The following is a 25,133-nucleotide window of genomic DNA, read 5'->3' as shown; positions in this document are numbered from 1 at the left end:
TATGAGATATAACCTAAAACGATGCCACCTTAAAAATTTTCTGTTTATACAGAAATGGCTGTGTATTATGATGCTAAGCACTTTATATACATAGTCTAAATTTGTTCGCAGCTTGAGGCTCTAGCCCTAAATGCGCCTTAGTCTAAATACATCATACACCATCAGGCATCTCTCATATTGTGGAGTTATACTTCATAACTGTTTTTGCCATCATTGCATCACTTGGGTACCTACCCACTCACTGACGAAGGGCCAAATAGCCCTGAAACAGTGCTGTCTGGGTGGTGGTACCTATCTGAGAATAAGTAACACTAGTCTTCTCCTTAGGTGAAGCGTTACTTATTCGAAGTAGTGCAATATCATGGCAACTCGTTGTGAAGGTATTCACAATATGAGATATAACCTAAAACGATGCCACCTTAAAAATTTTCTGTTTATACAGAAATGGCTGTGTATTATGATGCTAAGCACTTTATATACATAGTCTAAATTTGTTCGCAGCTTGAGGCTCTAGCCCTAAATGCGCCTTTGTAAGATAAACTAAGAGAAAAGCAATTAACAGAAATGAAAATATTGTACAGTATATTTCAAAATACAGGGTTGTTAAAATTAAAGTATCCCTATGTAGAGGGCTCTGGAGTGAGTTCTAAGGCTCGTACTGAAGAGAAATTTGGACAACAGGTACAATAAAGAATGTGCTCGCCATTTATTGGGGAAAAAAAAAAGTTACAAAATTTGTCACTGTATGGCACATAACCATCTTAGTTACGATTATGCAAATAACTTACATTATTTGCTTAATCGTAAGTAAGTTATTGCCACAAATTGAATTGGTATCTCGGGTTAGTAATCTCAATCTTATGGCAGAAGGCTGGGAGACAATTCTAGTTGATAAACAGGAGAACTTCTTGGCTTTCCAAGCCTTTGCACCTGCAATATTTCTTAGGTAGAAGACTCTTCTGCATCTGGAAGCCTTGGATTTGTAATGCGGTACAGTGTAGTGCCGAATTGCCTAAAGTTCTGTGAAATCGTGGAGGCTTTAGTGTGCTGTATCCATTGCAACTCCAGCTCCTTGTGCTGGCATTTCTGTTCTCGGCAGCTCCTGGCGCTGCTGGCTTTCCAACAGACTGTGGACAGATGTAGCTCTTTCCAATGAAGTTTGGACTTTGTCTGAAATTTAATTATATGTATATTTATTTTTTTTAATGTAATTTGATTATTTTCAGTTTGTTCATATAAAATCTCTTTTGGTCATGGTAGGTTTTTCCCCTCCCTGTACTTGGGCAAACAGGAGAGGGAGTATATAAGAGCACTGCTAAATTATGTGTAACTGACAGCAGGGTTGTCATTGGTTGGCTTTATTGGTTTAACTGATATATATCAAAAATACAGTGCCACTACTCAGCTCTACTGTACTGTATGAAAGCAAAGCAGTTTCTTCAAAATCATGCAGTAGATGTTTGCCTGCGGAGATGGGGGAAACCCCTGGTGCCGTCAGACAACTAACACAGTAGATGTTTGCCTGCACTACAGCAGCAATGCCACCAACATTGCAGAAAAAGGTGCTATTAGTGAAGCTGTACTATCAGAGCAGCAGCTGCGGATATCAGAGAATTCTGGCATCAGAAGCGCATAAGACTGTTTGTGCTGTCTGCAGATTGCGAAATTTGAAGCGACAGGACATCTTGGTGTTCAACCAGGTAGAGGTCGAAAACGAGTGGACTCCTCTTGTGTTGAAGATGTGGCTTGGCTGTCATGGATTTATCAAGTCAATCTCCATGTGGTAGTGCAAGTGTGCCAGCTGTTTCTCTTGACGTGGACATGCCGTATACCACTGTGAGGCCAGTAATGTGTCAGGTGTTGTGGTATATCCTTACAAGATGCACATTCTACAGCAGCTAAAGCCTGGTGATGCAGATATTCGTTTCACATACGCACTTCAGTTTCTGGCGCGAATGACAGTGGATATCACTTTGCCATGGAACATCTTTTGGAGTGATGAAACCCACTTCTGCTTAAATGGACAAGTGAATATGCACAACTGTTGCATTTGGGCAACAGAAAACCTTAAGTTATCCAAGCAGTCCTATTGCATTCTCCAAAAGTGACAGTGTGGTGTGGATTTACAGCCACATTCATGATTGGGCCATATTTTTTTTGAACAGGTATTTATATTTTTTTGAACTGATTTAACCCTGCACCTGCTCCGTCACTGGACAGTGATATTATGAAATGTTGGCAAATTTCGCAATACCAGAGCTGCAACAACGTGGGTGCCTTCAGGATACCATATTCATGCAAGATGGTGTGCCACCCTACATCCACCGCTGTGTCCAAAGATTGCTAAGGCAACACTTTACAGACGAATGGATCATCAGCCTTTGTTTCCAGACATCTTGGCCACCCTGATCACTGGACCTCACTCCATGCGACTTCTGGTTGTGGGGTTTTTTTAAGAACCAGGTTTATTGGGCAGGATGTCAAACTCTGGCAGATCTGAAGGACAGCATTAGACGTCATGTGCTGGCTATTCCAGTTGACATGTTCCAATTAATTCAACAGAAAGCATTGCAAATTGGGACAGCGTTTCAACCATGAAAATTCCAAATTGATTATGAAAGTGCTGTCATCAGATCCATAGAGGCGCCTCCATAGCCAGGTGGGAAGGAGCAGCAGTGCGTAGCACACGCTTCTTGATTAGACTGGGGTTCGAGCCTGTCACCACCAAATATGGAGGATGCGGATAGGTCAGGGAATGACCACTGCATATTCCCGGAGCAATATGGCCTTAGTTGCTAATGGTCATAAAAACCAAATAACAAACAACAGATCCATAGAAGAAACATTTTCTGATGCTGATGTTAAGGGCTGTTTATTTCCTTTCAGTCAAGCAATTGGCAGAAAGTACAACATTTAGAATTACGATTATTCAAACAGAAAGTTAGTGAAGTCAATGGTGGGAGTAGCACTTGTTTCTTTAGAGGAACTAGAGGAAGGAATCATTTGAGAACTCCCTTCATATGGAAAGTGTGAAGAGCTTATAAAATACTTCAAAACAAATTGGATTGGACCCACTACTCTCTTTCCGCCATAATTGTGGAATTATCATGCTAATTTTGGTGCTCGGACAATAAATCATGTGGAAGGATGGCATTATGCCTTAAATAAATCTGTGGGGCACCATCAGGTTAATATATGGAAGATGATTGCCCATTTAAAAAACAACAAGCTAACTTTAAGAGAATACTAGGATCAGTAAATGTTGGAAATCTTACACCTTGTGAAAACTATAAATGCAAGGGCATTAATAAGAAATTAATGAAATTAACAGCAGATGGACAAAACGGGGACATCAATTTACACACTTTTGTGCAAGCAGTTGGTTACTTTCTTCTACTAAATGATTAGTATAATTTAAACTTTAATAATTTATATTTGTATTTTAAACCAGTGTTTATTTCTTTATTTGATATTAAGACATTTGTATTTGTAATTTAAACATAATATGTATTTGTATAAAGAAAATACATTGATTATATTTTTGATGTTATATTTATTTATTTATTTATTTTTTTCATTGTTTTTGAGGCGCCTCCATAGCATCCACAGCAGTGCATAGCACACACTTCTTCATTAGACTGGGGTTCGAGCCCGTCGCCACCAAATACGGAGGATGTGGAAAGGTCAGGGAATGACCACCACATATTCCCGGAGCAATATGCTCCTAAAAACCAAATAACAACATCATTGTTTTTGAAGTTCATTTTTATCACTCCAAAAAAAATAGGATACAGTTACATACACACAATAGAAATGTGATTATGGCAAGTGGGACATAGAGCATATACTTTTAGAGCAAGTGGGAAATAGGTCTTAAGCTATTAGGGCAAGTGGGGTAATGCCAGATCAAGTACCTTATCAGGCAGGCTCTATATGCTCTCTTGTGGTTATAAATAATGCCTTGATCTAGTGGCTGCATAAAACTGGTGGTAATGGGAGGTAAAACAACGGCTGTATATTTGTCAGCTTAAGTGTCTCTACAGAATGTGCTGTATAACAGTCTAGAATCATCAAAGTGTTCCTTTTTTCTGAAGCCATTCGTCTGTCCACTTTTGATAACCAAGACTGAAAAATTTTGACCATAAGCCGAGAACTTCTATTGGCCACATAATCACAGGGAAGTTGATTAACTTCTGTAAAACACCTTGGCTTGGAAAACTTATCAATTACAAGTGGGCGTAGTTTTGTATTGCCGTCTGAATTGCAGCATAACAGAACGATGAGTCTTTGTTTACTTAATTTTCCACCAAGATTCTCCTCAAACAGCAAATGTTTTGTTTGGCAGCAAATTATAAAATAATCCTGTCTCGTCAAGATTAAAAAAAACCTTTGCTTTATATTTTTCAAGAATGGACCAAAAAGAACACAACCAGTCTGTAGCCTTTTCTTTTTCAACTAATCCAGACTCTCCACAAACATTTTGTAAAACCAAGCTATTCCTGTCTTTAAACCTTTGTAGCCAACTACTGCTGTATTTGAAGTTGCTAATTCCAGGTTGCTGAGCTGGATAATTTACCTGATATTGGCAAATTAAATGCACACATTTGTTGGTACCACTTGAAAAGTTTTGTTTCAAGCTCCTCGTGTTGTGAACCAGAAATCCATTTCCCGCTTTTTTATCGCTGCTCCAGTTTTGCTCACTTCAAGTTTTTTTTCAGTATTGTAAGTAAAGGGATGTTGTATTCCTTTGCAATGTCAAATTTACTTTGTTCCATCCTATCAGCTTCTTGTATAATTTTCAGTTTAATTTCCAGGCTTAATTCCATCAGATTTTGTCGACATAACATTACTAGTTGAAATTTAATATAAACAAACTTTAAATTAATTTAAAGACACAAATTCCAAAAAAAGGCATTAGCTCAGATAAAATGCCACAAAAAATAGATTATACTGTAGCAAAAGACTCTTTGAACTGGCATAACAATTGAAACTGACCTTTTCCGTAGAGAGCGAGAGGAGTGTATGTAAACAACTTCAAAAAACTTTTTATTCTTTTGTTAATTTAACATATCATCTTTCACAGTGATGTTTTTCAGAGTGCACTTAAGTTATAGCTACCATAAACTGGTTTTATTTACACAAAAGTAAATTCTAACAAGTCAGTGCCATTCTTCAAGAAGCATGGAACCAAATGGCCAGAAGCAATAATAGGGAGAATAATTGGACAACTGTGCCAAAATTTGTATTAAACGTACAAAATAAAAATATTTATTTCTCACAAGGTGAAAATGAACCTTGTAATACAGACAACCCCTGTATAACATGGTACTTCTACAACACGGTTTTCACTCTAATACGATTGATAAATTGTGGGAATCCTCGCACAACACGGTACTTATGTAACACTGTTTCACTCTAATACAATTTGAGAATTGCAGGAAATCTCGCATAACACGGTATTTTTGAGCTTTTTGTGCTGGGAAAACCCTTTTGTTATGTTAGATGTAATTTTCAATGTTTCCATTCCTTTTTGTGAATCCCCTCTGTTGACTTGCTAGTCGCTATCACCTTCATGGTATTTTTCTAAAGCACATTTCTGGAGGTCACTACCATAAAACAATAAAAACAATTTGCATGTTTCGGTTTATTGGTCTTTTCTGTTAGTATAATCAATTATAAACAGGTAGTAAAGTCGATCTTCTTACATTTGTGATAGTACCAATAGCTGGAATTTTGTTGTTTTCACATTATTATGGTGAAATGTATTTCCCCTTCCATGAAACATTCAATTATATAAAAAACAAATAAATTTTCAGAAACTCATTATTCCATATCTCACTTGTGCGTATCGCATTTGTTGTAACTTGTGTGTACAGTGTTCTTCGTTATTAATTGCTTATAATTTTTACTGTTTTAAATTTTACAACCAAAAAAAAAAGTCAGTGAACAGAAATATCAATTAGTTAGCATGTACATATTACAGCACGTGTTAATTAAGCTATGTATGGAAGTGTGTAAATTTATTTTTCTAACTGGAAAATGTTCTTCCGATTTTCATGTATCATTTAAAGGGGGTCCACTGTGTTTTGTTGGGAGATCCCTGGGTTAGGTTCTATGCTTTTGAATTTGTGCTTGTTTGATACCATAAAAAAATTTGTGACTTTTAAAGAGAGCAGAAGGTACACGAAATCTAGATGCTGCAGAATATTGTGCTTAGCAGTGATGAAGAGGAAGAAAATTAAATGAACGTACATTATCTCACATATAAGTATCACAGTTTGTAAGGTAAGACTTACAATTTAAGTTACTACTATTATAAAAATAGAGTTAAAATATTAAGTTATTACTACTATAAAAATTTAAGTTTCTAATAGTTATAAAAAAAATACAGGCTGGCCTCAATTAACGTGATTAATTCGTCCCACGAGCGTATCGTGCAAAACGGAAACGCGTTAATCAAATATAATAAGCAATAGGAAAAATTATAATTGGTCCTTGACCTTCTGGAATGTCCATAAAGAATTTTAAAAATACCTTTTAAATAACTTTTTAACTGTATACAATGTAAAAGATAATGAAAATAATTATGGAATTAAATGTTTATTGCATAAAACAGCGTTTCCCAAACTGTGTGCCGTGGAATATTTTAAATTTTCGAGGGAAACACAGCGATACTCGACCTCTAACGGACACCATGCAAACTATTAGCTCCAGATAGTTCATGGTTTCAACATTTCTTATTAAGTTGTTTGGACCTAACTACTTAATAAACAGAACTGTTAGGTATTTCTTTTGGTCTAGGTGTGCCGTGAACCAAGAAAGTTTGGGAACCTCTGACATAAAATACACAATGAAGAAATGACTGTTGAAGAAATATTTGAACAGTGTTGACTTTCTCTTTTCATCAATCAATTTCAGATAGCCGACAACAATCTTTTCTGGGCCCTAGCAAAATAAATATCACAGAAACCTCAAACCTTTTGTTTGAGGTTCTCTGCGATAAGAAAGATTTCATCTAGTTCTTTTACCGTTATCTCCTTCGCAGTAACATTTTCATCTGCCTCATTTTGAATTTTTAAATGCAAGTCTGCATTGACTTTATAAGCAGGAGACAAACAAGTAACATGTCTTCTTCCAATGGTTGATGGAACACACTGAGGCAGGCAAATGTTTGTTTATTGCCCATCTGACACGCAGTAAGCTTAACGCGTGATTCAAATCTTTTTCAACTATCGCATTAAAAAAAAAGATTGCGTTCACTGGAAATTTGCATTGTGTAAAGTGAAAAATGGTATAATTTTTTTCAAATAGCGGTAACTGAAAAATGCATTAATTGAACTCGTGTTATGTGAGGCTTGGCTGTAGTGTATTTTTGTTAGCTTTTGGAATGTAATCCCCTTTTTGTACTGGTTCTTAGTCCCATATAACATGTTTCTCATTACACAAGATTTTGTAGGAACCAAACTACCGTGTTATATGAGGGTTACCTGTATTATAGTTTTTGGCTGTTTTGGACTTATTTTATTTCTTTAAATTTTATATGTTCAATGGTTTTGCTTCACTTTCTGTTTGTATCTTCTCTTTTACTTTACTTATACATATCTTTATTATGTTTACGACATCTATTATGACATTTTTACAAATGTGTGTGTGCATGCTTGTGTGGCTTCATATACAAACGGTATGATAATCCACAACATTAGAATCATGCACATGTTGAAAGTTAGGAAGACGGAAGGTACTCATTAACATTAGGGATAAAATACAGATGTAGATCCAACAAATCTAAATTTTTTTTTATTGTTAATGCAACAGTTCTTATAGCAGTTGTTTAATAGCTTTCTTATTTCTTATTATAAAAGAACTTAAAAACTGAGGATTTAAAAGACTGCTATGGATTTTCAAGCATAAACTAAATGAGATTTAGTTTTTGTTCAAAATTGCCATCATGCAATATTTATTTAATTCACAGTAAAAAAAAATGAAACACAACAAAGATTCCTTCTTAAAGCTTTTTATCACTTAATTTTGAAATTTTTCCTCTAAATAGTTTAACCCATCGCTTTCTTTATTCAAAGTTTCATAAAATTTTTCATTAAGCCCATCTTCATTTGCAGTTTCTTCATTCTTAACAACATAGTATTGTTCTGTTATTTGACTGTACTCAATATATTTTTAGGACATGCTCTCATAAGTTTACTTCATGCCAACAGAATGAGTTATGGGTATTGATGGTTAAGTGTTTCTGTTATGTAGTAAAAACTTTAACTCATTCCTGAGTGAGTTTAGCACACATGAGCTTGTCTCTCCATTGTGAATTTTCACTAGTAGTAGTCTTTGTGGAGTGAGTTTTTAATGGAATTTCGGAATATTTTAAAAACTAAAATTTTGCTTAAATGCTTTAAAATATTTAGTTTCTTCATATTTTTACTTAAGAAGTTGAAGAAGTTTGACTTCTGGGAGGGCTTACTGGTGGTACATCATTGAGAAGGCTAAGACCCACCCTGGGTTATAATGCCAGAAGAAGAAGTAGATATTTTTACGCCTGCCTGGCAACCCAAAGGTCGCGGGTTCGATTCCCACCTCGGGCTTGGATCAAAGTACTGCAAAAACTTTGGGAGGTGAATTATGGCCACAGAAGCCTATGCACCAACAACTACCAAAAAAAGAAAAAAAAGATATTTTTACTATTGCCCAACATTAGAGTAAAATTACTATCAAAAACTAAGAATTTAAAATTCAAAACCTGTTATTATTATTTTTAATGCAGTAATATCTTCTCTTATTCTTGATTTGGTCTTATCGACTTCTAGATCTGAATTCCATGGAAAATTTTCAGTTTCACCTTTCATAAGCCAATTTGGATAACTGAGGTCAGTATATACAATTTTATTCTCTGATTTTCAAAGCTTTTTTCTTCTGTTGTCTGCATATAATGGTGTAAACTGTGTGTACTGTATATATAATAAAGAACAGCAGATAACGTAGATAAGAGACAGCAGCACAAATCATAAAAATGAGACAATTCTTACATTAACAAACATGTTAATTGAAATGTCCTTCAAAATATAGGTCTATAAATGTACTCCTGATTCAGGTTACTTCAGATGAATCAATGAATAGCCACCATTCTTCAACTTTGTGTGTTCAAATCCCAGTTCTTTCATCAATCCATTCATATCTAGGCCATGCAAAACAAAGAGACTCCTACACACCATAAATTGACAGTTTTCAGTTTCTTTTCCTGAATATAAAAATTATACCATCATCTAGCTAGCAAATTCTATTCTTGCATTCTTAATCCCAAAAATTTTGCCTCCTGCTTTGATAGATTTAAATTGCATTCATTGAGCTTATTTTGTTTAATTATTTTGGTAATTACTCTCTGTAACTAACTTGGATTTCCCATTGCTCCTCTTCTTCATTGGGAATGAGTTCTTTTAAATTAGTTGGTGATGGAGAAATGGGGAGGCCTTCACTGCAGAATCAACATTTAAATATTCTATTTTGCTACTTCTCAAAAAGGCGCCTCCGTATCCAGGTGGGCAGGAGCAGCAGTGTGTAGCACACGCTTCTTGATTAGACTGGGGTTCGAGCCCGTGACCACCAAATACGGAGGATGTGGGAAGGTCAGGGAATGACCACTGCATATCCCTGGAGCAATATGGCCTTAGTTGCTAATGCTCCTAAAAACCAAATAACTTCTCAAAAAATCAGTACGTCTGGTTGGTAATGTTTTTACTGTACAGTTACTTTTTTTTTTTTTTTTTTTTTTGAAACAAAAAGAAAATGTTATGTTAATGTTAATTCCAGGTTAAATGTTAACAGAATTAGTTTTAAATGTTAGGTTCCTTTTATGTTAACAAAACCTTGTTGACCAGTATTAATTTTAAGGTGCTGACCGGGATGAAACACAAGAAACGATCTTACGGCGAATATCGTCACTACCAAATGAAGAAAAAGAAGAAATAATGAAGAAATTTCAAGTAATCTGTGTAAGCAGATAAATAAACTTTAATTACAAATTTCAAAAATAACAGATATATACTTTAAGTTAGTTGACAGTATTATTTTTATGCTGTAAGTGGGAAAAAAAGTGGAAATATTCTAGAAATTAATTTTTAGAAGTGTATCAGAAAATGTTATTACTGTGCAGATTTCGAATTTTTATTTTTATATCAGTCCAGAAAAACTCAGGAGCGGCACTTTTGTGCGCTGAGGCAAAACAAGGTTTTGCCTCAGCGCAATTTTGTGTGCTGAGGCAAAACAAGGTTTTGCCTCAGCACACAAAATTCATATTGTATCTTAATGAGCACCTAATTCATATTGTATCTTATTAATGAGCACCTAATTCATATTGTATCTTAACACACATATACGAGGTGCTACCGAAATGTTCCCGAAATTTGAATGTTGTGTGAGAACTACGTCCAGTACGGACTTGTGGTGCTTGGTAACACTGCATGCATCCTTTGTGAATCAGTGTGGCGTTGGGCTGGATAGAGCCATTGAATATTTATGTGCAGTTCTTTGGTGTGTGTTTCACATCGTTTGCGAGTGTTGTGATGGCTGATGTGAGAGAAAGCAACATGCTTGCATAAAGTTTTTTGTTTCCTTCTTAACGATACAGCAGCAGAAACCCATAAGAAGTTGAAACAAGCTTTTGGTGACAATACTTTAGGCCAGATGCAGACCTACTACTGGTTTAACTGTTTTAAAAATGGTAAAATGTCGGTTGATGACGACGATCGCTCTAGGCATCCATTATCGAGCACCCCCCCAGAAATTGTTGCAAAAGTTCAGGCGGCGATCCATGACGACTGCAGGCGGACCTTCCACGATATTTGTGGCATTGTAGGACTATCTACAACACGTGTCAGTGGATTTTGTCAGACAAGTTGAACCTGAGGATTGTGGCCATTGTTACTGAGCGAAGACCAAAAGCAGTGTCATACGGAAGTTAGCAGAGATCTTCAAGAACAGACCAGGGGTGATCAGAACTTCCTTTCTACGGTCGTTACTAGTGACGACAGTTGGGTATATGGGTATGACCCAGAAACCGAGCAACAACATAGCAGTGGAAGAGCCCATCTTGCCCCCCCCCCCAAAGAAACTCCAAGTGAGGAGCAATGTGAGGTCCATGCTGATCTGTTTTTTGGACATTGATGGGATTATCCGTAAGGAATTTGTCCTTCCTGGCCAGACCATCAACGTAAAGTTCTACTGCAACGTCCTGAGGGGGTTAAGGGAAGCTGTCAAGAGGAAACGTCCAGAGAAGTGGTGCACAAAGACAGTCCATCACAACGCACCAGCCCACACATCTTTTGCAGTGGCACAGTTTATGGCATCCAACAACATGACAATTGTCCCCTCACCCCCTTATTTGGCAGACATAGTCCCCTGTGACTTCTTCCTCTTTCCAAGAATGAAAATCAAGCTGAAGGGTTAAAGATTTGACAGCGTAGAGGATATGCAAATCGAATTGCAGGTAGTGCTGAACACCATGACGAAGAAGGACTTTCAAGATTCATTTAAATCATCACATTCTCAAGGGGATTACTTCGAAGGTGGCGAATAAGATCCAGGGTTAGTCTAATTTATTTTATAAATACATTTCGGAAACTTTTGAGTAGGACTTTGTATATGCAGTAGCACATCTAGCTTTTCGGTTTGCAGGGTTAACCCAGAAAAACTACTAACAACTTAAAAAAGGCCTTGCAAATTTACCCATGCTCTCACAGAAAAGCATCTGCACACTGCATAACCATTAAAAGAAAGCATCTAATAAAAATTAGTTTATTAATAATTCCTAAATTTCAAAACTTTGAGTTGTAAAATGAGTAGAGAGAAAGTATAAATTTGATATTGAATGTTACATGTAAAACATATTTTGTTAACGGCACAGTGCCTATTTTAGATGGCACCTGTCGCAAATATCTCACATGTGCACCCCTAATGCTGGGCCTGCATTAGCTAAAAGCTATGACATTGCTTTTAGTGTAATTACATCATGAAAGAGTTCACAATACAGGGTGAGTAATAAGTCACTCTATCATTTTAAAAATTCAAAAGTTGAAAGTTTTAAAACATATTTTTCTAATTGTTTTGTTTTCTAATTATTGATTGCAGTAAAGATAGAAGATTTACTTAAACCATGTCACCTTTGAAATTGGAAGAAAGAATTTTAGTTGTGAAACTATTTTACCAATATGGAAGCTACACAACTCACAACGTCAATCAGCTAAACATTCAGAAGTGACTCTTTTAAAACCAGCTGTTAATAGCATTATCAGGAAATTTAAGAAATCAGGTAATGTTTCAGACATGGATGCCAAAGACCCACTTCTGTTTCTGCAAAAAATATTGATAGGATATGTTGCATCCTTGTTAAAAAGTCCACAAAAATCATCTAGAAGATTGTCATCAGAACTGAATATCCCTCAGACCTCAGTAATTAGAATTTAAAGGATTCTGGATATAAGGCTTTATATCCCTAGATTGTTACATGCCTTAAATGAGGATGATCCAGACAAGCGATTACAATTTTCAATGCTTGGGATCTGTCAAAAAAAAAAAAAAAAAAAAAAAAAGAAAGAAAGAAAGAAAGAAAGAAAGAAAATTTCATTAATCAAATAAAATGAACAGATGAAGCTATTTTTGAATTAAATGGCCATATGAATAGGCATAATTGTGTACTGAGCTACTGACAATCCCCATGTTGTGATTGAGCAAGAACCTGCCTGGGGCAGAATTTGCTTGGAAAGTGTCATAGGGTCTTATTTCTTTATTGGAAGTGTTGAAGGTGAGAGTTATCTTGCAATGGTCACGGATTTTGTCTGGCTGAAAATTACTGGAAAATATTTGTATTTTATTTAGAATGGTGCACCTGCCCATCATTCCTTAATGGTGTGAAGATTTCTGGATGAAATATTCCCAGACAGATTGATTGGAAGACATAGAGTGGCCCAATTGAGTGGCCTGTGCAACTCAAGATTTAATACACATGGATTATTTTTTTTGTGGGGAAATTTAAAAGATAGGGTCTATCCCCAGAAACTTAACTCCAATGAAATGATGAAAACAATAATTACAGAAAAATTGGTGGCAGTTGATGGACAGTTATGTTTGAAAGTTTGTCAAATTTTTAAAAAATGACTTGCTTCTTGTTTTGAGGCACAAGTCCATCATTTTGAACAGGCAGATGTAAAATAAAATAGTTAAAAAAATTTTTGAGTCTTTTATTAATATGTTTACATTATTGTTTTCCTAGCAAGTTTAAAACCATAGACTGCTTTTTTAAAAACAAATTGTAAAGCGACTTATGACACCCTGACCTGAAAAATCTAACGTACATTTTGGTAATATGTTTCAATTTTATTTATTTATTTTTAAATGGGCATATAAAAAAGTTGAGAAGGGAGATGGCAAAAAAAAAAAAAAAGAAAAGGAAAAGATATATTTGAAGCAAAAATGAATCGTTAAAGCCCAGAAGCAGATAAAGAGGAAGGTGGCATTAGAAGAAGAGTGCTTACTCTAGCTATAAAGACCTAACAGGAAATAGGATAGCATGAAATTACAATTTTACTAAATTGAAAGTAGCTTGCTCTTAGTACCTTCATTAGAAGGTGATTCTACAGGGTGCAACATTAGGCTTCTTATTCTGAACAACAAAGCATGTGGGAATCCTTTGAAAAACTGTGGTGCTTAGTGTTGATAATGTGCCTATTATGCATTATCAATGCTAAGTAGGCTTGTAAACTGGAGTAGCAAGGGTAATAAAACAAGAGTTGAGCACTTAGTGACAATAGATGTTTCTTGTCATCCTATTAATTTCTGGGTGGAAAAGGAAGAAACCAAATGCTTTCCTATGAAAATTGATGAATATTTGGTGGAAATTTACTACTATCTAGAAAAAAGTGCTAAAAGGGAAGATTTCAACTAATGCATGCTACTGAAATAAAAAGATTTTTTAGCATGTACATACTTTGGTGTCTTTGGTTAAATATGTAACTTGACTGGTTAGAACAGTTGCAGCCTTTGACAAGTTTATTTAAGAAGAGATCAGAAGTGGTGAAAAAAGTCAGATATGCATTTTTCATCAAATCAAATTGAAAAGTACAGCATGCAATCACTAGTGAGTGTCACTGACTCATATCCAAATCTAGTTCATGATCATTCAACTATGTCCAAATCTAGTTCATGATCAGAAAGAAGTTTTGAAAGAAGAAAAATTGATGAATTCAATAAAAAGAACTGCGCTGCAAACTTCTGGTGAAATCAACTCTCCAAGCATGATGATAATTTTAGGCATATTATCCTTGCTTGTGCAGAAAGCCTGTTTGTGTATTTCTCTCCCCCCCCCCCCTCCTTGGCTTGGATAATGCAATTTGCTTATTTCTTTTAAATATTTTGCCAAATTTTGAAAATCCTATCATAGTTCATCAATGTAACCTACCTTACAAACATATGCTGAAATGACTGCCCCTAGCAGTGTTGAAGAATATTTATTATGTACAAATTTATTTTACCAACATTTTTTAAATATTCCACTTTCTGGAAAGATTATTATTCTGACTTAGTCATAGGCATTTCTACTGCCATGGTTGTGGAGAGTCTAAAAACAAAATGTTCTGTTTTTTTGTTCAGTGAGGAAGTACTTGATTGCAAATTTGTGAACTTATTAAAATTTGTATTACTTCAACAATACTTGAAGTAGTACAAATTTCATCAAATTGCAGTGCATCATTTGCAAATTTGAAATTTTTTGTGGACAAGTTTCCAGTTTACTTCTTGGTGTTGTTAAAGGTAAAGAAATAATTGAAACAATAGGTGTTTTGCAGCATCAGTTGTATGAGTTTGGGTATGAGAACTTACCAGATGTTATTATGAAAAAAAGGAAGACTTGATGTATGGTGGTCCTTAGTTGGGAACTGACAAGCATGAAATATAGTAAATTATCCAAAGTTATTGTTGGTTTTCAGTAATTCCTCATAGTAATAGTATTTGCCATATAGTGCAAGGAAGCCACAGGCTTTTGCTGCACTGGCAAAAAAAAAAAAAAAAAAAACCCCACCCACAAATAGATAAGAAAATACAAATTATATTCTTGCGTCTTCATTCACGCAGGTAACTGTCTAGTTGACCTTTGAATTTATTCAAACTGTCTGCCTGAACCACCTGCGAGGGCAACTTGTTCCAGCAATCAACAACTCACTGGCTAAAAGAAGACTTTCTACAATCTAATCTAAACCTCAATCCCTGTAATTTGAATTTATGACCCCTAGTTCTGGAATTCTTTATAACAACACCTTCATTCATTTTATTAATCCCTCTCAGAGCCTTATAAACCTCAATGAGGTCACCTCTGAGGTGCCTGGTTGCCAAGCTCTGTAGCCCACATAATTGCAGTCTTTTCTCATATAGTCGTCTTTCTGCCGATCTCACTATTCGAGTTGTCCATCTTTGGACCCTTTTAAGAAGCTCAGTGCCTTTTTTCAGATGAGGTCTCCATACTTGAACACAGTATTCTAAATGTGGTCTTACATTGGGATTATAACCTCCCTAGCTCTACAGGATAACATTTGATAAATCATTGATAGGATATCATGGGCTTTCTTGGCTGCCTGTTTACACTGTTCAGAAAACTTCATATCTGCCTGTATTTTAATGCCCAGATCCGTTTCCTCCTCCACTGTTTTTAAATCAACCCCACCAATTGTATTAATCCCTCTCAGAGCTTTATAAACCTCAATGAGGTCACCTCTGAGGTGCCTGGTAGGCTGCTATTCCCCAATGTAAGACCTTGCACTTAGCAGCATTAAAACACAGATGTCACTTCTCTGACCATCTTTATGTCATCTGCAAATTTTATCATCATGCCTTCTATCCCTTCATCAATGTCATTTATGAAAATGAGAAACAACAGTAGTCCAAGAACCGATCCTTGAGGTCCTCACTTCTGATGTTACACCAATCTGAAGAATATCCATTAATCACAACCTTCTGCCCTGTAGCCACCCACAATCCATCTTAGAATCTTATCAGTAATCCCAACCTGTTTAAGCTTCTACAATAACCTCTCATGGGGAACCAAGTCAAATGCTTTGCTAAAATCCAAACAAACTATGTTGAAATTGTTCCCTAAATCCAGCTCATGAGTAACTGTGTCAAAATAGCCTACTAAGTTAGCTAAATATGATTTGCCCTTAACAAAGCCATGTTGTGTGTCCTTCAGGATGTCATATCTATCTAAATGTGCCTGGATTACACTCTTAAACTCTCCCTCAATTTTTTCCTATCATTGAAATCCGACTAACAGGTTTGTAGTTACCAACTTCACCCTTAGAACTGCTTTTATGTATTGGTGATACATTTTGCACTTCTCCAATCCAAAGGAATCTCCCCTGAGTCCAAAGATGCACTCATAATTAACCTCAGTGGTTCAATACACTCGTCATGCCCTCCCTCAAAACTACAGGGTATATGCCATCAACTCCGGGAGCCTTACTTGCCATTTATGCTCAAAAGTTTTTCTAATAATCAGTCATCAGTAATTACAAAATCTCTAACTTCATACGGCTTAGCCTCAATTGCACTGTCTCTTCTCGGCATGAAGGGTCTTTTTTGAGTAAAAACTGATGCAAAGTACCTATTCAATTCATCTGCAACATTAGCTGGGTTATCCAAGGCTTTCCCACACCCAGTGCACAAGGGTCTGATCTGATTAGCTTTCTTCTTCATTGTATTCAAATACATGAAAAATTCCTTGTCCCTATTCTTTGTTCCCATAGCCAGTGCGTTTTCATAGGCAGCCTTGACCTCCCTGACCTTATTTGTGGTACTATTACAGATCGACTTGTAGGCTTTCCTACTTTTCATTGCTCTGTAAAGGTAACATGTCCCATGCTATCTTTTTCTGCTCTATTTCACCAGCCAGCTCTGCAGTCATCCATTTCAGCATCCTCCTCCTGCAATATTTTCTTAAATATTTTTTTGGAATAGAAAATATTTTCTTAGAATAGAAATATGGAATAACTTTAAAAGTTATTCCATAATTCAAATGTATTCACGATCCCTCAGTGATCCACCCAAATCACAGATGCCATATAGCACCTTAAACTGTCCAAGTCCCCTCTGCCAAAGTTAAAACCTTTAACTACTGCAGCATATTTTTTTATCTTCCAACTGACGATTGCATGATCACTTCCTGACAGTGGTTCCGGTACTTTAAGCCTTGTGGTGTTATCTGATTCGTTAGATACATTTGGGAGGTACATTGTCCTGCTGGAAGGGTCCATTGCCCTGTGGGTGCATTACTGTGAAGGGATGCAGATGGTCTGCAATGATGGACACATAACCTGGACTGTTCAGAGATGTGTGTAGATTTACCATAGGTCCCAACATGTGCCAGTTGAATACACCCCAGGCTATTATTGACCGTCCACCTGCAATAGTTCCTTGTTGACATGACAGGTGCGTAGCTTTGTGCAGTTTCCACCAGATACGCATCCCACCTGTCTGCTCAAAATAACTGGAAATGGGACTCACTGGATCAGGAGACCAGTCTCCAATCATCCAAGGTCCAGTGCCAATGTTCTTTCACCCAGTTGAGGCATAGAGTCCTGTGTCATGGTGTAGCAGTGGGACTCTGGTGGGTCGGTGGCTCCCATAACCTATTGTGGCTAATGATCGCCTGATGGTCTTGGTGGAGATGTTTCTGGCACTTTCCTCGTTGAAGTCGGTAGTGATTTGTGTCACTGTCGCTCTCCGGTTGCTTGAAATAATGAGAGACTGACATCGAAGGCCACGTTCATCCATCACCTTTCTCCAGCCACAGCACTGTCCACGATGAGATGTTATTCCAGAAATGGTTTGATACTGACAAATGGGGATAGTGCAATTTTTGTACTACCTCCGCAATAGAGTGACCCATGCTTCTGACACCCACTGCCATCCCTCTTTCAAAGTTGGTTAACTCATGACGTTTATCCATATTGATATAAAATTACCACCTACGTGAATGCAATGATGCAGTTTTCTTATATACCTGCCAAGCGGTGGATTTGTCCACTAGCGAGAGGAGTAACAGCGTTGTGTTACCCAGAAACCTGTATCTCATGAATTCTGTCCTTTCAGTGTACATGCCATAATGGAACTCATCATCACCAATTTTCGAGTGGTACCATGTTTCTGTTAGCCCTATTATATTAGCATTAGAATAGAAATGTTGAAGTCAGAATTTTTAACTGGATGGGAAAAAAAAAACATTCCTGAATTCACATTCTTTCTTTCTGGTTTTGGATTTCTTTACAGCCTAGTCTGAATATTAGTGGCAAAGATTTTGTTATAAACAAATCTTTGATGCAACATTTCTGAAGAAGTGCAAAGTCTGCAGCAGTATCTTTCACAAAGCAGTTATAATCAATAGATGTCTTAACATCTATCCAGATAGAAATTTACATATATAAAAATCCTGGGAAGTTATAATTTGAAAACATACTGCTAGTTAGCAGTCCTGTGATTATTTTAATATAGAATGTGTATATTGTCAGTAAAATTTAATTTCTAGTTTATTGTGGACTTCAGTGAATCCTGCAATTTTTTTCCCCAAAAACTCCCTTTTTTTTTATGGCAAACTGCTTTTTGCAAAAAAAAACCAAAAAAAACCAGGAGATTATGGCCCAAAAATGTCTTGTTTGTTTGTGTGTTTTTGCTTAAAAATCTCTTGTTTTCCTCCTCATTATAATTGCCGGATTTTTATTATTTTCTTGTTATTATATATTATTGTAGGGAATAAATTCAAGTGATATTCAAGAGCAAAATGAGGTATTAATGCTGCTGCTACGAAGTATGTGTGAAAAGAAACAGATAAAGCATACACATATTAGTGATGTAAATCATAGTACAAAACATGAGGTATGTGGTGGAATTTATATATATGGCAAGATGAATTATTTTTTTTATTTATAGGGCTTATAGTACTGATTATTTTTGTCATTAAGTTTTAGCAAGAGCTTGTTTTTTATGGTACTTGCCTCTGAATCTGTATAGTTTAAAGATATGAATTTTAAAAAGTGAAAGTTCAGTTAAAAATGCCCCAAGGAAAAAAGGAGTGCACGTCTTTTTACTTACGTTACCATACATAATAAACTGTAATGTGAACTAAGTAACCAAGAATCTTGACAGCAGACTTTCATAAAACATCGTCAGTTGATTATTTCAGGAAAAGAATAATTCAGAAAGATTACTATTAAATATTTTATGTAAATAAATGGTAAGACAAATAATGGCTACAGATAACTGTGTAGAGATGTGAAGTAAATAACTTTACATTTTGTACAAGAATGGGTTGAAAAGTAGTGCCTCTTAGTTTGCAACCTGAACACTGAATGGCACAGCAAGTTCTAGCTAGGAACTTGCTGTGCAATTACTACACAAGGCAAATTAGGAACTATTACCTGCATGTAGGTAATAGTTCCTAATTAGTATGTGTACAATATTGTTTTTGTATTGTTTAAACAATATGCAGTTATTGTTTCTGACTGCTGAAAATGTTAGACTGAATTATTTGGAAAAAGAAAAGGCAGTCAGTTCAGTCCAGAACATTGAGAAATTGGACAAACTCAAAAAAAAAAAAAAAAAAAAAAAGTAACACAGCAAAGCCCAGCAATACAATAGTGTTGCTTCAACACAACATGCAACTTTACTACAGCTGTGCAACATTAGCAGAGAATTAGTAAAGAAAATAGACTAATCTCCACTTTCCTCCTGACATGCTAAATCATGATAGCTTATATATTGTTATGTGACTAAACTGCTCCTGTTGGCAGCTCTTGTGCTACATTGTGACTGTTGATCTTTAATGTTTCTTGTGGTTCCTTCTGCTGCATGATCACTCTATGAAGCCTGTGCCACTGGAAGGCAAATAAACTTTATTTAACTTACAAATCCTTTATACAATTTTGTGCTGCATGTGACTACTAAACTCCTCATCCTTCATACGGCTCAAGTACTTTTTATTGGTACTAAATAGGGACTCAACTACAGAAATTTATACAGTTCATTATATTGCATTGCAACTGGCACAATTACTACACCTGTGACTCTGCTGCTGTGATGCTTGTGGCTGAACTGCTACAATGCTTGTTACCATAATGTCATAATGCAGCTCTTTGTACTACTCTCTGACTGAAATACTATACCATCCTGGGGAGGGGGGAAAATTCATGTGCATGACTATAGAATAGACTGAATTGCAGCTTTTGGTGCCAACATGAAAATAGTACAAATTAAGATGGATTATGCATCTTCTTGTGCTCTAATCCAACTGAACTATTGCATTTTCATGGTGCAGTGCATTGTACTGTGTAATACAGTCCTTGTGTTGCTGACTAACTGAACCACTGTGTCATGATACAGCTCCTTGTGTTGCTGACTAACTGAACCACTGTGTCATGATACAGCTCCTTGTGTTGCTGACTAACTGAACCACTGTGTCATCATGAATGGTTTCCAGCAAGCTTTTGGACTACTCATTTCCATCTAAAGAAAGAATGTGATATCAGTTCTGTCAAAAGAAGTAAAGTGATCAACTCTAACTCTCTTTTTGTCTAGAAAAAGAGGGAACTGTGTTCAGTTGCAATAATCTTTCTGTACAATACTGTAAATAGATGGTGGGGTTGCCAAAAAATTGGCTGGAACATAGTATAATAATATAAAAAAAAAAATGAAGCACCGAGCCACAGTCATAGAAACTATCAGATTCTTTCATTTTCAAGTTTATAACATGATTATGTACATGAAAATTCAGCATTTTGCATATGCATGTACTTGGGGCAGTTGTATATATATCAGTTGTATATTGGTTTCTGATCAATTTCTTTTCCACTCAGATGGGATCTTCTCCTAATGGAGAATAGGCCTCAAAGAAGGTCCCATCTGGGTGGGAAACTAATAAAAAGTGCAGAGAACTGAATCATTATATAGACATCTGATTATACACACTATAGAACAGACTTATAGAGAAATTCTCTTTTTATATTCAAAAATTCTGAAAAGGAATAGAAGATACTCTTAAAACAGTAAGATGTCTTTGGTCAGTAACATATTAGATGAGGCAAGCAGTCTAAAAACATTCAGAAAAGTTATTGCATATGATGAGCTCTGGAGAAATGGGATCTCTGATATGTCAGAGAGGAGGGAATTAGCAGATAACTCAAGGAGCAGTAGGAGTTAAAAGGGATTGCTTTTCAGAGAGAAAGGAAACTCTGTTGCCCACCATAAATTTTATACTCATCATCTCTCAAGCACCAGCTAGTAAACGCTGGTTGTTGGGGTATTAGGTATATCAGAAGTACACCTGATTCTGAGGGTTAAATGATTTAATAATAACTGAAAGGAAGCTTGAAGAGAAAGTGTTGAAGCTAAAAGTAAAGGAGGTTCCTTGAGCCAGATGTATCTCTTGTCTATAGGGGATGTCCCTACAGATAGGAGATAGTATGAACCAGAGCTATAATGCTCAATACGTTCTACGTTGATATCAATATTTGTAAAATAATATGATATGTAGAACACTTCCATGTGATACTCTCCAGAAATTAAAACGAAAACAATTAAAAAATTGAAAACCTTACATTACAGTAAGAATTAATTAAAAATCAAATGAACACAATTAAAAATCAATTTAATGAAAAAATTGTTTTGCAAATTTTTCAATAAATTAATTTTTTACTTAATTTTTGATTGCTTTAAATTGATTTTTAATTGTGTTCATTTTGATTTTTAATTATTTCTTACTGTAATGTAAGATTTTCGATTTTTTAATTGTTTTCGTTTTATTTTCTGGAGAGTATCATACTGAAGTGTTCTACGTATCATATTGAGGTAAACTTCCTTATTCTTTTACAGACAGGAGATGTACAAATGAGGGATTCAAAGAATGAAGTGTATAATTAGACCTGTAAGTTTGACTTTTATATCAAGGAAAATAATGAGCAATAGTTAATGAAGTACTGCAAGACCATCTTGACAGGAAAGCAGTTGTGGCAACCACAACTTGGATTTAAGGGAGAACCTTGTCTGGCCAATCTGATTAGTAACTATGAGGTAGTCACAAAGGAACTAGATGCAAAAAATAATTTGGCAAAGGTAAAGAAAGCCAACGCAAGAACGACGGGAAACATTGAATAACTTACGCGGAAAATTAGTTTCCCGATACAGCACTATAGCGCTGCTCGCTCGGTAAACAGAAGGTAGGTGTTATCAGATAGGTGTGGCAAATGATGTGCTGATTGGTGCGCGAACACAACACACGATAACATCGGTTTAGTGTCACTTTAGCAGGATTCAGAAGCACTAATGGTAACTTGCCCTAATGAACACTTTCCATAATGATGAAAAAAGTTCAGATTACTTCCACTTGAATCCCATGGGAGCTTGACCCCCCTCCCAAAGTGGAGGGGGTAACCTAACCTTTTTTCTTTAGATTCACAGTCATATTTAGAAATACATTCATAAAAAAATATTTTTATGACTGTATTTTTATTTTTTTTGTTCAATAATATGCCCTAATGGTGAAAAAAGGTCAGGTTACTTCCGCTTGAATCCCATGGGAGCTTGACCCCCCTCCCAAAGTGGAGGGGGTAACCTAACCTTTTTTCTTTAGATTCACAGTCATATTTAGAAATACATTCATAAAAAAATATTTTTATGACTGTATTTTTATTTTTTTTGTTCAATAATATGCCCTAATGGTGAAAAAAGGTCAGGTTACTTCCGCTTGAATCCCTCCCGAAATGGAGGGGGCAACCTAACCTTTTTTCTTTAGAATCATGGGTGGACTAGCGCATAAATTGTTTATTAACAAAATATTAATTTTTTATTACTGTACTTTTATTTTTAAGTTCATGTTTCGAAATATAATGAAAAATAAAGAAACCTTTTCATTTTTTCGTAACTAAACCTAAATCAATAGTATAGTAAAAACACTCATGAAATCCAAAAATCTGCTTTTAATAATGAGAAAAAAAACACAATGAAGAACATAAAAATGAACAGAATGAAACTTTTATTAATTTAGTTTTCATCAAAAAATCGACCAATGTTTTATTTTCCTTAAAAATTTCTTCCATCTTTAAAAGATTCATCGCTACTATTACCTGTTGACCGTTCATCACAAAACTATTATGCACCATTCTTTACTCATAAATACACATTAATGCCAACGAATGACTACACAGTAACTTGTCGTCTGTCGTTCCCACCACCAATCATTTCATCATTTGCCATGCCTATCTGTCAATCAATATATCCATCTCGATTTTGGCTCCAGACCAATAACACCTACCATCTGTTTACCGAGTGAGCAGCGCTCAAGTCCGGTGTTGGGAAACTAATTTTCCGCGTAAGTTATCCGACGTTTTTCGTTGTTCTCGTGTTGGTTTTCTTTACCTTAGCCAATAATTTTGACATTATATATTTTGATTTTAGTAAAGCTTTTGATACTGTTCCACATGAACGACTACTGTACAAACTGGAACAGTATGCATTGAGGATGATGATGAAGCTAGATATCACAATTTACAGAAGCAAAATAAATGGTTGGTTGGTTGAGTAATGTGGGACGGAGTGGTTATTAATGGCTACTGCTCCTCATAGATGAATGTTATGAGTAGGGTCCCGTGTTGCAGGCCCCCTTACTGTTTTTTAATATTTATTAACAATATTGATGTAGACATAGCAAACTTAATATTTACGTTTGCTGATAATACAGAGGTAGTCAGGGTGGTTAATGACTGTACTTAGAGTATGCTATTGACTGAATAACAAGACCTGAATAAACTAGGCAGATGGGCTAAAAAAATGGCAGGTGAGGTTTAACACATTAATAAACTCAAAAGAACCTTTGGCTGTAACAGTCTAATATGAAGTTTTGTGAGCAGTGCAAAGAGGCTGATAAGAACAGAGGTGATTATCCCATTGTGTAAGGCAATGGCTAGGCTGCATCTTGAATAGTGAATACAGATTTGAAAGCTTAATTTTAGAAAGGATTTTAGGAAGGTCTATTGCAACAGATGTAGAGAAGAGTAAGATTAGTTAAGGGCACAAGGAGAAAGTCTTTCTTATCAATCAAACTAGGCTTCTGTGAGGTGACCGGATTAAAGTATTCAAGGATTTCAATGGGCTGAATAAACTAAATATTATGGCATCTGTATTCTTTTTTGGACTAGAATCACAAGAGGATATAAATTGGATGGGGATGGATGCAGAATAGTTCTGCAGAAATTTGCTCTTAGCCAGAAAGTAATTGATTGTTTGGAATAAACTTCCATCTAGTGTCATGATGGCAGATAGTTTGAATAAATTTAAAGGTGGATTGGATAAGTTATTAGGATTGGGCAAACAAAGTGGATATATATATATATATATATATATATTTTTTTTTTTTTTTTTTTTTTCCATAGAGCTGATGCTGTATAATTTTGCATCATTTTGTCACTACTAATACAAAATCAGTATTAGTACTATTCTTAATTCTTAATCATAGAAATTAAGAGTTCTTATCGGCTGAAATTTTCTGCCTGAGAAGAGACTGATATCAAAGAAATAATGAAATAATATATTTTAGTGTAACTCTGATACTATTGTTATAATTTCATAATTTCTAGGCACAGAGTTCGGTTAGGTTCAAAGCTGAATTGCATAGCCGTTTTTTTGGTGATTGGTATGGGTGATAGATATTTTTTTTTTTTTTTGGCAGAAGCAGAAAAGATCTGCTTCGTTGGATCATTTAGCCATTATATTACTAATACTAATTTATACCTTGTCAGTAATATAATAGAAATACATGAAATGCACTCAAACATTTACTCAACTAATTTTAAAATTAGTTGAGTAAATAAGAAGTCTGCTCAGTAAAATGAAACTTTGAACTTTTTAATATTCATGATTTTAAAATATTACTTTTTCATTCATAATTTTTTTAGAATTATTAAATGTTAAGCTTTTTATTTAACATTAAAATTGCAGGTTGGATTGTTTAAAGACAAAAGTTCTTCAAAATTGGATAGCTTGAAGCAGAAAGCAAAGAAATCACTTTCTAATTCCTTTGAAACTATTCTAAAGGTAATGAATAC

At 35.5% G+C, this 25,133-nt stretch overlaps 1 protein-coding gene across 3 annotated transcripts in view; it reads left to right on the top strand.

The window, feature by feature from the left end:
- The window catches only part of LOC150082046 (TBC1 domain family member 1-like), a 402,976-nt gene that overhangs the window by 209,967 nt on the left and 167,876 nt on the right, over positions 1-25,133 (top strand). For all 3 annotated transcript variants that reach the window (XM_090379078.1, XM_090379077.1, XM_090379079.1), the window contains exons 7-9: positions 9,895-9,995; positions 18,790-18,915; positions 25,027-25,122. In XM_090379078.1, coding sequence (XP_090235204.1) covers positions 9,895-9,995; positions 18,790-18,915; positions 25,027-25,122 — 323 coding nt within the window. The remainder of the gene's footprint in view (positions 1-9,894; positions 9,996-18,789; positions 18,916-25,026; positions 25,123-25,133) is intronic.

This window comes from Mastigoproctus giganteus, chromosome 8, assembly GCF_048544385.1.
Source record: "Mastigoproctus giganteus isolate SK-2022 chromosome 8, ASM4854438v1, whole genome shotgun sequence".
NCBI lineage: Eukaryota > Metazoa > Arthropoda > Arachnida > Uropygi > Thelyphonidae > Mastigoproctus > Mastigoproctus giganteus.
Note: the sequence above shows the minus strand (reverse complement) of the source record. Positions and strands in the feature narration are given on the sequence as shown.